The sequence below is a fragment of the Pelophylax lessonae genome (assembly GCF_965119305.1).
Source record: "Pelophylax lessonae genome assembly, chromosome: 4".
Taxonomy (NCBI): Eukaryota; Metazoa; Chordata; class Amphibia; order Anura; family Ranidae; genus Pelophylax; species Pelophylax lessonae.
The window spans coordinates 178867159-178879807 of record NC_138771.1 but is presented as its reverse complement, the minus strand read 5'-3'; the positions used below and the strand labels follow the sequence as shown (position 1 = coordinate 178879807).

At 42.2% G+C, this 12649-nt stretch overlaps 1 protein-coding gene across 1 annotated transcript in view; it reads right to left on the bottom strand.

Annotated features, from left to right (window-relative positions):
* HSPA14 (heat shock protein family A (Hsp70) member 14) overlaps window positions 1–12649 on the bottom strand; it is a 37504-nt gene that overhangs the window by 18723 nt on the left and 6132 nt on the right. The window contains exons 5-10 of the mRNA XM_082253208.1: window positions 12252–12357; window positions 12063–12153; window positions 9419–9523; window positions 6673–6834; window positions 4441–4596; window positions 3243–3345 (exon numbers count right to left, since the gene is read on the bottom strand). Of these exons, the coding sequence (XP_082109334.1) occupies window positions 3243–3345; window positions 4441–4596; window positions 6673–6834; window positions 9419–9523; window positions 12063–12153; window positions 12252–12357 (723 nt within the window). The remainder of the gene's footprint in view (window positions 1–3242; window positions 3346–4440; window positions 4597–6672; window positions 6835–9418; window positions 9524–12062; window positions 12154–12251; window positions 12358–12649) is intronic.

Below are 12649 nucleotides of genomic sequence, written 5' to 3'. Positions count from 1 at the left end.
GGTAAGGCCAAGTCCAGATTCAGACCCAGATAGTCCAGCTTTGCAGCAGAAGGTTCAGAATCCAACCAAACTCCCTCAGAGTTTGCAGAGTAATCTTCAAGCTGTCCACCAGAGCAGTCAGAGACTCCACTCGCAGCAGAAGATCGTCCAGGTACCCCAGTACCGCGATCCCCCGCTGACGCAATAATACCAGCACTGGGGCCAACACTTTTGTGAAGATCCGAGGAGTGGAGGCGAGACCAAAGGGTAACGCCACAAACTGATAATGCCCCTATCCCACGGTAAAGCAGAGGAAGCGTCCTTGATGTCGACAGAAGCAAGAAGATTCCACTGATGCAGGGATACCACTACCATGCGAATGGACTCCATTCGGAACTTCTGCACCTGCACAAAGCAGTTTAATGCCTTGAGGTCCACAATTGGACACACCTTGCCCTCCCTCCTGGGGACTGTAAACAAGTTTGAATAAAACCCCTGAAAATGTTCCGAAGTCGGAAACGGGACAATCATCCCTTGGCTCAGCAAGTCTTGCACTGCCCCACAGGCGCAAGTTGGAGAGAAAAAAACCTTTCCGGAGGGTAAGAACAAAACTTGATATTGTAGCCGGACTGTATGACTTTGTGGACCCACTTGTCCTGTACCAGGGAGGTCCACGAGTCCAGAAACCAGCGAAGACATCCCCCACCCCACATACGTGTGAGGTCACCCCCTCATGCTGAAGGAGCCTTGTCCGCAGGTCTGGAGAAGCCCGCTCTTGGCTTGCCAGACCAGGTTCGTTTGGATCCTCTGGAGGAGGCCCTGAAGGATTTTGATCCCCTGTCTTGAGACCCTGAGGGACGAAAAAAACTTTTTATGAGCCGAGAAGGATGGACCACATATATGACAGGGCTCCTTGCCCTTACTAGCCTGCGGAAGAAAGGTACTCTTCCCCACTGGTAGACCCTTAATGATGTCATCCAGGGAAGCTCCAAACAGGCGATCCCCTAGGAAGGGGAGATCAGATGAGGCCTTCTTATACGTCTGGTCCACAGACCAGCATTTAAGCCAAATAACATGCCTAAGGACCACTGCTGAGACAGACAGCCTTGCAATCAGAGGAGCCGCATCCAAAGAGGCATCACAGGCAAACTGCAGCCCCTGGACCAACTCAGCAAAGGCAGGGGGGAAGCTGTTCCCCCTCCAGGTCTCAGCGTAAAATCTTGGCCCACTCGGCCAGAGCTTGCAACACCAGGGCAATAGTAAAAACCAGCCTAAGTGCCGAACCAGCCACAGTGTACATATTGCGGGCCACAGTTTCCACTTTTCTGTCTGTTGGGTCCTTAAAGGCCAGGGACACTTCAACCGGAATCATGGTTGCCTTGTTTAACCTAGAATCCAGAGAGTCCACCACAGGTTGGACAATCCACTTCTTAAGCAGGGAGTCCTCATAAGGGTACCGCATTGCAAAACGCTTAGGGACCACAAGGGGGCGTTTTGGACAACCCCACTGTTTAGCGACAATTTGGTCAAAGTAAGCGGGAAAGGGGAAACACCCTTGCCGCTCTGGAGGGCTTGTGGGTGCCAAAAGGAACCAATGCCTCCAATGCAGCATCAGCCGCAACCTCCATTTTACGCACAGATACAATCAGTGCATCCACCAGCGCCCATTTCATGCGCAGCTAAAGAAGCAGAGGAATCATCCTCACTATCTGAGAAATCAGGGTGTGTGAACACAGACCCAGCAGGGGGACTCGCGTCCACAGCGGCTGAATCAGATTCAGGATCTGATGAGTTTGATGAGGCAGTTGAAGGCGGGGAACGTTTTTGCTAGCCTGTTTCCCCAGGACCAAATCCACCTTGGACACCAAAGACTCCAGGACCGCCGTCAGTGCAGTAAGGGATTGTTGGGAACCGGCAGCCTCTGAGAGGGAATCAGGTGGGGAAATGTGCTCCATGGACTCCAGGAGTGAAAAAGGGGGGCCCACAAAAAAAAAAAAAAAGTGTAAAAACACTGCTAGGGACACGCCCACTGCGCTGGCAGCACCACAGGTCACCAGGCACAGAGCACCAACCAATCCTATAGCAGAGAGGGATAGGACACCACCAGACTCTCCACTCACCGATCAGGCACCGCAGCACCAGGCTATCTGCACACTCATGCGGGGATCAGGAAGAGAAAAATCCCGGAGTCAGCACCAGGGGATAAGGAGGGCTTCCCACCACTGAAATCACCACCCATATATGCTTCACAGTCATGGCCGCTGCTATTAGCAATGAAAAACCACTAGAAAATGTCCGCCGAGGCTACGCAAAAATGGCGGAACCACGTGGCTCCCGGGGCCCAGGAGAAGTTCCAAGACCCCCAAAAATGACACCAGGAGGAAGGGGGGCCCTGGCAGGAGCCCCCACCAGGTACAGCCTCCTCCTAAAAGTCGATCGTCCAGTCGCACCCCCCCCCCGCCACCCCCATCTAAGCACCCCAGACCGACCTGAAGAGTAGTATGGCCACCCCATGAGGAGGGGGGCAAGGCAGATGAGGGACCACCGAGAGAGGGGGGGGGACGCAACATGGGAAGGAGGAGAACTCTGGGTTCCGACTGTCCCAGGGAGGGGCCCACATCCACCCCAAAACCCTCTAGGGGCAGCTACTTAACATACCAGGAACAGGGTGGGCAGGAGGAACGCTGCGACCAGGCCGAGACCTAGTCATATGTGACCTCGTGATACTACGTTTAACTCGCAGGCCAGCCTGGGGGTGACCACCAGATTTTAAAAAATATCCACCCCGTCGCCCAGTCCAGCAGTTGATTGTAGATTCTCACAGAAAAAAAAATAGAAAAATACACTAAAAAGGAAAAAATAGCCAGGACCAAGATCCCAGCAAGGAACTAGATCCTTACTCCTGACTAGGCAGAAAAAAAAAGCTATAGCGCCTATAGCTGATAGTGGAAGTATACCCCCTCGGACTGCCCATAGGCGTAGTCAAGCTTTTTTTTCTGCCTAGTCCTGTAGGGGGCAGTATAACCCAATTGTTAAGAAGATCAGGAGCTGTGTCCGTCAATGAACGATAGAGAAAAACTTATGTCAATGTGCATAGAAGCTCGCTGAAATGTGCATGAAAAGTGATGTAAACTAATGTCTCTGCAAGTGAAATCTGTGCATTTTTCCTTACATCTGTTTTTCTGCATGTATGGTATGAACGAGGCCTTAATCTAAAATGAGAAAGAATGCAAGGAAACTGAATAAAATAAATGGAATTCTACCTGATTCACATCAGTAGCTTTAAATTCAACCTCTTCCAAAAGCCTTTTGATTGGGTCCATGCACTGATTGAACAGAGAAGAACAGATAAGCTCAAAACGAGCCCTAAAAGGCAACAAAAACAAGGTGTCAGGAAATTGTGAATAAAAGTTTCTTTTTCCATTGTTAAATAAAAAATAATGCTGATTTAGCTGACCAAATTACAAATATAGGAACCTCTATGCAACATGGATTTAGCATTGTTTGTACCTACTGTGAATAATGAACAGAAGTTGTAGTTCATGAGGTTATCACAATTCTCTACAAATGCCAATAACTGTATATTCACGTCTAGTGAACGCTGTTCAAACATGGCGCAAAAAAAATAACATTTCAATTATATTTTAAGCAATACCCCACTGGATAAAATAGTTCTTTTAAAAATGAATTAGGCAGCCAATATGCTGTAAAGCTATACATATATAAAGTATCTCTACCTATTTTAAACCTTTTTAGGCAAACATTCCAGTTATTCCATGAATGGTATATTTTGACATTCTAGCTAGGACCAATGTAACTATGTATATACTATAGCTGGCCAATGCCCCCAGAAGCTGGAAATCATTGAAGTAGACACCACTACTCCAGTAATCTCCACTAGCTTCCAAGTTCTATGCTGAGCAGCTGACCTGCTGCATTCTAAAACACAGGAGGTTGGCCACTCAGCATGGGAGCTGTTCAAAGAATGCTGTGCAATGGGTCCACCGATTCTACAAGGTGGAGAAGTCACGCTCTCCACCTTGTCCGCTCAGAATGTTTTGATTTTACATTTTTTTTTTTACACTGCTATATATTTAACACACGTCAAGCTGTACAGGGTTAGCAAAGCAAAGTATTTAAATTATTTTAGTGTTATTTGCAGTGACTGCAGGTGGGCAGCAATCTCCAAAGCTGAAAGAAGATCTCTGCCTTAGGCTGGCTTGCAGAAAATAATTGCCAGTTCATACCTTACCGTGTGTGACCTGCTTTAAACTAGCTATACCTGTTCTAATAAGAGCGCTGAAATCTTTCAGTACCCACTACTACCAACATCAATAACTTTGCGAATGCCATTTTCCACCAATACATTTCTATTTCCAAAAGTACAAATGGACAATATTCTTATAAATATAAAAGAACCCCATGACAGACTATAAAAAGGATAGGAAAACATCATCTTACCTGGAAACATTGCAATCAAAATCAATGCCATCATATAATGAATCCACAAAACAATTAGAGCTTCCTAAAGTCGATAGAGAGTGTTTAGCTGTATCAGCACTGTTCATAAGTTTCATCATTGCTCGAGCATTTCCTTTAATATCATGTTTGTATGACCTGTACAAAAAAAAAAAAAAGTTTTACAAAATAAGGCAAAATTGAGGAAAGTCAAGCTATGTCTGCAAATATATAACTAACGCTTACTACAAAAAATAGGATATAGTTTCATCTTGCAAAGTGTAAGGGCCTTAGCAGATTGAAGGGCCTTGCAAGTACAAACAACCTACTTTTTCAGTTATTACTAAATACCACGAGTCATAAGTCTTCCAACTGGAGCTTATCTTACGGAATTCTTCCTGAATCTGGGGATGATCATATAAACACTGATAAATTACATTTGTATTTTTCCCTACAGAAAAAGTTTGCTTAGCATCTAGCTGGGGAAACTCAAAAACAAACATCTTCATTTTCCATTACTTCACTTTTTAAGTACGTTTCTTCCTGCATCATGGCTTCAAGCACACGTCTGACCATCCGACTTCACTAGTGTCAGGATTACAGAAATTTGCTGGCTTTGTAAAATTTCCTCTTAATTCTTTCACTGAGGTCATGCTTTCCATACTAATCAGGAAACACTGCATCTGTGTAAAGTCATTGAGACTTAACTATTCGAGGCAAGGTAGAAGGCTGAAGGTGACTCTAACTCATGTGAACTTAACCACTTGACCCCTAGAAGATTTACCCCCCTTCACGATCAGGCCATTTTTTGTGATATGGCACTGCGTTATTTTAATTGGCAGTTGCGTGGTCACGCAACAATGTACCTAAAAAATGTATGTAATTTTTTTTTTTTTACACAAATAGAGCCTACTTTTGGTGGTATTTGTTCACGACTGCAGACTGGCTCTGAGGAAGAAGAGAATCTCCCCTCGAAACGCGTCAGCCATTTGAAAGGTCCTCCGGCGTGCTGGACATTGTCCCAGTGACCTGGTTGCTTTGTGTCCATTGTTGACTGGATACGCTTTTAAGACTTTTGTGTTTGTGAGTATATTTCCTTTCCCTTATTTCCTTTCCCTTTTTTCATCAAAACACCACTTGGGCAATGCGTAAGGTTGGTGCGCCCTCTTTTTGTTCTTTTTACAGTGTTTCCATTGGGTTTCCCCTGACCCTGGGAGGGCAGCAAAGTCTGTGCATATACCTGTAGCCATGGAGATTCACCACTGCCACATCTCAGGAGAATTTGTTTGTTTTAATCTGTTCTTTATTTGTTGCGGTATAAACAAAAAAACACCGACAATTTTGAAGGAAAAACAATATTTTTTACTTTCTGCTCTAAAACCTATCCAAAAAAAAAAAAAAAAAAAAAAAAAAAAAAAATCACATTTCATAAAAAAGTTAGGCCAATATGTATTTTGCTACATGTTTTTGGTAAAAAAAAAAAAAAAAAACAATAAGCGTATATTGATTGGTTTACGCAAACGTTATAGCGTCTACAAACTATGGTATATTTATGGAATTTTTTTTCTTTATACTAGTCATGGCGGTGTTCAGCGACTTATAGCGGGACTGTGATATTGTGGCGGGGACAAATGGACACCGACACTTTGCGGGAACCAGTGACAGTAATATACAGGGATCAGTGCTAAAAATATGCACTGTCACTGTACTAATGACACTGGCTGGGAAAGGGTTAAAACATTTAGGTTGATCAAAGAGTTAACTGTGTGCCTAGCCAGTGTTTTTGTGTACTGTGTTAGAAGCTTTTACTAAGGGAAGAGATGGATTTTGTTTTCTGCTTTGCAGGAACACAAAATCTATCCCTTCCCCTGTCAGAACAGGGATCTGCCTTGTTTACATAGGCAGATATCAGTTCTGTGTGTTTTACAGATAATAGGCGGGTGCCAGCAGACCATCCATTGCCCAGCACCTGCAGATTGGCTTCTGCTGTGAATAATCACAGCAGTAGCAGCCCGCCGGTGGCATGCATGAATCCCCTGCAGGAGGAAATGCAGAATCATGTATATATACACACACACATGTGATTCTGCACAACATCCGCCCTGTAGCAGTAAAACTGCTATGAGGCAGTCTTTAAGTGGTTATAAAAAACTTAAGTCTTTCTGTATGTGAGTAATATATATATATTTTTTAATGTCCCCCCTACAAATCTAAAGGGATTTTAACAAGCCATACCTCTGAAATTCAGATGCCAGATATTGAGCGAGAGCTTCTGTGAAACATACTCCTCCAATGTTGTCATAAGTCTTTGTTGCTAGAACTCGATATATTCCGCTGTTCACTTCAATCACCGTGACAGATAATGACGTCCCTCCTAATTTGTACACCAATACATTGCTGCAACCAATAACAAAATAATTTGAAATGTGTTAGGAAATGTAATATAACTTAATGGGAATTATTTACTAAGGGATTAGTACATGTTCACTTTTGCATGGAATTTAGCTTAGTGAATGTGGTAAAAGTTAACTTTGCATAGAACACCCAAGAACTTGCAAGGAAAATTAAAACTCAGGATTTTTGCATGCACATTATTGGATGACTGAGGTCTGCACAGACCCCACCTCATTCACTAACCTAAGTGAAAATTCACTTTGCCAAGTGAACAGCTTATACTTCTTTAAACAATCAGCGTGACCTTAAGACACCTTAAAGTGATTGTAAAGTCTCGTTCTCTTCGCTATTAAAATAACAAACATGTTATACTTACCTCAATATTCCTCTTCTTTGGTCCCTGGCTGAAGGTCCTGGCCTCTCCCTCCTGTTGAGTGCCCCCACAGCAAGCAGCTTGATATGGGGGCATCCGAGCCGAGGCCCTGTGTATCCATTCAGACACAGAGCTGCATTTCGCCCCCCCCCCCTCCTCATTGTCTGAGTTTGATTGACAGCAGCGAGAGCAAATGGTGCCACTGTTTTGTCTCAGACAATTTAGGAGGGAGAGTCCTAGACATCCGAGGCATTAGTGGATATCACTGGATCGAGAGGGGGCTCAGGTAAGATTTAGGGGGGCTGCAGCACACAGAAAACGTTTTATCTTAATGCATAGCATGCATTAAGAAAAAACCTTCTGCCTTTACAACCACTTTAACAGATCATCTTATTCTAAAGATTCTGATACTTTAATACTTTATTTACTATAAAACAATATCATTCAACACACACAATACAAAGATCACAACAATAAATTGACTAATAATAGCAATTAATACCACATAAAACAAAATCAATACTGTACTGTAATCAACCTACTAAAATACTACATAGAATAAACACTGACTGAAAAAATAACAGAAAAAACAACCAACATGCAAATTACATCACTTTCTCCAATATTACCCAAAAATCATTACACCAACATAATATAAAAACTACATAAAAATCTGGATCACAACCCAGAATGGTTTGCCTGTGGTCATCCAGCACTCATCACAGAGATATTATATCTTTATGTATTTTATAAATTATATAAATTTGATGACCACAGGCAAAAATTCCTTCCGGTGTCGTCTGTGGGGCATTGTGGTTGTAACAATGTATCGCTGAAGGTACTCCTCAGACTGACCAGCGTATTATGGAGTGGTTGGAAGGAGTTGTCCAAAATTGAATGTAGCTTGGACAATGTTCTCCTTTCCAACACTGCTGTAAAAGACTCCAATCCAACAACATCACTGGCCTTGCAAATTACCGTATTTATTGGCGTATAACACGCACTTTTCCCCCCTGAAAATAGAGGGAAAATCGTGTGTGCGTGTTATACGCCAATATTGTGCCTGACTGCCTCGGAGGGGAAGGGGGTGGGATGAGAGCCACCGCATTACACGAAGCCAGGATCTACTATGTACACACACATGTTCCAACATTGGACCAGTGCTCTGTCTATCATAAGAGCCGGCCAAGGAGGAGGGACTGTGTGTGACTGCGAGCGCCCAGTAAACAAGACATCCCTCTGTGTAATCCGGCACAGATCAGGCTGCAATGATAGGCAATGGCAAGGTTGCAGTGGTGGGCACAGATCAGTCTGCAGTGATGGGCACAGATCAGACTGCAACGGTGGGCACAGATCAGGCTGCAACGGTGGGCACTGGTGAGGCTACAGATGCTCACTGAGCCTTATATTGCTTCAAAGCTGTTTATGTATAATTTAAGTTTTTTTCCTGAAACTTCCCTCATAAAATTAAGGTGCGTGTTATACGCCAATAAATATGATAGTTTATGGAGTCTGTTGGCGTTGGCTACCCTAATCCTGCTTCCCCAGCATGCAACCAGATGCAGGAGAGCGCTGGTAAATAGACTCATAAAACATCTTCAGCATCCTCCTACAGATGTTAAAAATACCTTAGTCACCTCTGGTCATTCCCATAGAGCACACAGTGTTCTTGCACCAGTCCAGCTTATTATCTATATGCACCCCCAGATACTTGTAATTCTCTATTACATCCACTCCTCAAACCGATAGGGACGGGGGTCACCGATGCCTTCCTCCTTCTCAAATCCACAATCAGCCCCTTTGCCTTAGTCAGTCAAATGTATATACAGATGATTATCTTCACACCATGTGACAAAGTTCACCACAGTCCTATACTCGAAGTCTCTTTTCCATCCCTGATACACCCACTACCGCAGAGACATCAGAAAACTTCTGAAGAAGGCAAGACTCTTTCTGGTAGCTTAAATCAGAGGTATAGACCGTAAAGTAACTTTTCTGATGTATTCTGAAAACATGTCCCCTTCTCAAGGCATTTATACTTTGAGAAATTGACCTCTTTAGTAAGGTCTCTTATTTGAATTAAAAAGTTAGATACAAAAGAAAATAAATCTGGAGAAGGGGGTTTTGAAGGGACAAAAGATTGTGGGTAAGGCTAAACAGAAGGAAAAGAAAAAGTATGGAATGCAAAGCACTTTGAATAGTAGACTGACATACCTTTTACCAGTAGGTTCTTCCTGCCCAATACCATATGCTAAGAGAGCAGCGGATGGTTCATGAACCATACGCAAAATATTGAATCCAGCAGCTGCTGCTGCCTCCCTGTAAGAAAAAAAAAAAAAAAAAAAAAAAAAAGTAGAGAGAAATCCATAAAATCAAGTGAATAGATAGCTATACATTCACCCAAGCTAAAATTGTCAGCTTAAAGTGGACCCTTCCCATTTTCACAAAAATTTACATCAACGTACATCTCTGCATGCTGATGGGAAATTATCTAACTTTATTTTTTTTTTTTTTTTAAAGAAACCAAACAACACACACACACACACACACTTTGTTTTTCTGTCTATTTCTTGTGGTTTCCCTGAAGACCCTAATGACAGTCTTGGCTGCAGAGATACCTGGAAAGGCAATGTCAACAGTGCATTCAGAGAGGTTTTCTAACTTCGTCTTTCAAGCGTGCAATAAAGTGCATGACGTTACGCACGTCATCTCATGTATGCAGCGTACAATATTACACTCATTTGTTGGTAAAAAAACACTCTTTGAGGTCTGTTTTTTTATAAGCAGATGAATGTAATGCCGCATACGCATGTATAGTAGAAGAATAATAGGAGCCGGAGGCATGACATTAAATTTGCTGGAAAAGACAGCACAGAAAAAGAGCATGCATAGGGCTGAAGGGAAAGGAAAATAAACATTGACTTGTTTGTTTAGGTACACCATTTAACACATTATGGCCTTTTTTTTTGGGGGGGGGGGGGGGGGGGTTCTTAAAAGCTCCCATTACAGCCACTAGGAGTTGTGCATCCAGCTTGATCCCCCCCCCCCCCCCCCCCCCAAGTTCTTTATGGAGAATTGGGAGGTAGAAAGGGGTAAGCAAAACTCATACCTTGACTTCGACTATTTATATCTCTAAAAATTATTGCTCAGAAAAATATAATATATAGGTACCAACATCTTTAATTATCTTGGATAGAAGCAACAAGGGGGGTGGGGCAGTAGGATTTTATTGGTACCTTAAATGGACATTACAAAGAGGTTTAGAATCACAAAGTTTTTATTTCTTATATTATACAAGAACAAATTCATACATCATACATAAAAATGACTACATGTACAGCAATGATATCCTTTCTAACAGCTACTACACCCCCAAAACCTTGGGACACTTCTACCTAGGATTCCATTTTGGTCTCTATGATGTATATGCAGGATGAGTATTTTATTGGACCTTGTTTACATTTTGTTTATATATAGATACACCACACACACACCAAGATACAAATGCATGCAAAATCCAAAATAAGGGCCTTTCTCCCTCTTTGGGGCTTTAAGATCTAACATACCGCCTTTATCCTGTGACGTCCAGCTGAGATCCACCTATTCCACCACCATAGTGGAGAAGTTGTGTTTTAGCTCTATTATTATCATTATTTTGGTATGTATCTTGTAGTCAGATATTTTCTCTTGATTTATATTTATAAATATCATCTAAACCATTGATATACAATTCTTTAGTTATATTTACAGAATCAAAATGGCCCCGATTTATTTTGTTCCCATGCTCACCCAGCGAGTTATGCCTTAAATTTGTACATGAGTGTAATGATTCTAAACATTATAACTGATATTGTGATGATTTACACACACATACACACGTATTATTATTATACAGGATTTATATAGCGCCAACAGTTTGCACAGTGCTTTACAATAGGAGGGAAGACAATTTAATTAAATATAGGAGGAATTAGAGGGCCCTGCTCGTTATAGCTTACAATCTAGAATATATGTATACTGTATAGATATATTTTTTTTGTCAGAGTATTCTGCTCCCTCAAACTTTTCTCCTGAAGAAGCAAGCAACCACGAAACAAGTCGAGTGTGACAGCCTAAACTTTCATTTCTTTTCTGGATTAACATCCTAGGTAGAAGTGACCCCAGGCTTAGGGAGTGTAATAGTTGCTGTACATGTAGCCGTCTTTTTTTTTTCTATGATATATGAATTTGCTGTTGTATAATATACAAAATAAAAACTTGTCCATTGAGGACACTGAAAATCATACTGCCCCATCCCACTTGTTGCGTCTATCTAGATCTTTGGATCTACTGATTGTTCTGCCAAACTGTTTTATTGAAGATATTTTTCACTTATAAATATTTTCATTAGATGTTCTTCTTCAGTCTCCCTTTTAAGCACAAACACAACTAAAGCCTCGTACACGCGTACCGATCGTCGGCCGAACGATCGGCCATCTTTTGTCCAGGGCTGTCGTGTCTGTTGAAAACTGCAAAAGACTGCACACGAATTTTGTCGGCCAACAACAGCCGACTGCAGAAGTGATGTCATGTGATGGTTAACTTTCCTTGTCTTTTTTCTTTTCTGAGCATGCCCAGTCTTGCTAATCGGCTGTCTGTCGGCCGAAATCTGTACTGACTGGAGAACAATCGGCCGTTCTGGTGTTGGCCAACAAAAATTTTAATGCCTGCACGACAGATTCTGTTCGGCCGAAAATGCGCTGTCGGAAGCATCATACTAACAAGCCTACAATCGGCCGATCAATCGTCGGCCGAATATTTGCGGCCGACAATCGGTACGTGTGTACGGGGCTTTACTGTATCTTGGTTCTGCACTTACCCAAGAGACTTTTTCTGACTGGAGCCAAAATCAAAAGGAACAGTGATAACCACATCATTGACATCTGATCCCAAAGCTGATTGGGCGGTCTCTAAGAAGAAGCAAAAAAAAAAAAAAAAACCAAAACATTCAAGCCAGTGTTGTACAAAAGTAGAACTAACAGAGCATTGAGAACTATGTCTGAATTACCTTTCATTTTACTGAAGACGAGTTTAGCAGCATCTTCTGGGCTTACCAGTTTCACAGTTTCTCCTGTATCTATTTCATACCTTGGTTTTCCTGCTTTATCAACTATCTGGAAGCACATCAAATACATACTTAAATTTAAATAACACTGCATCATTCCCATTAAAACAAAATGCAAATTGCTGGAGTTTGTAATCACTAATATAGCTTTGTTTTTAACTAATACTATTATTCTAATTACATGAACATCAGTATACCTCGAAGAAGTAGGAGTATCACTGAGCCTGAAAAAGGAGGCAACTAGAGAAGTGTGTGGATACAAGATATGCACATGCTTGTTCCCGATCAGAGACTCTCCGTGTACTGAAAAAAATGATAATCTCAAACTCAATCTATTTAAA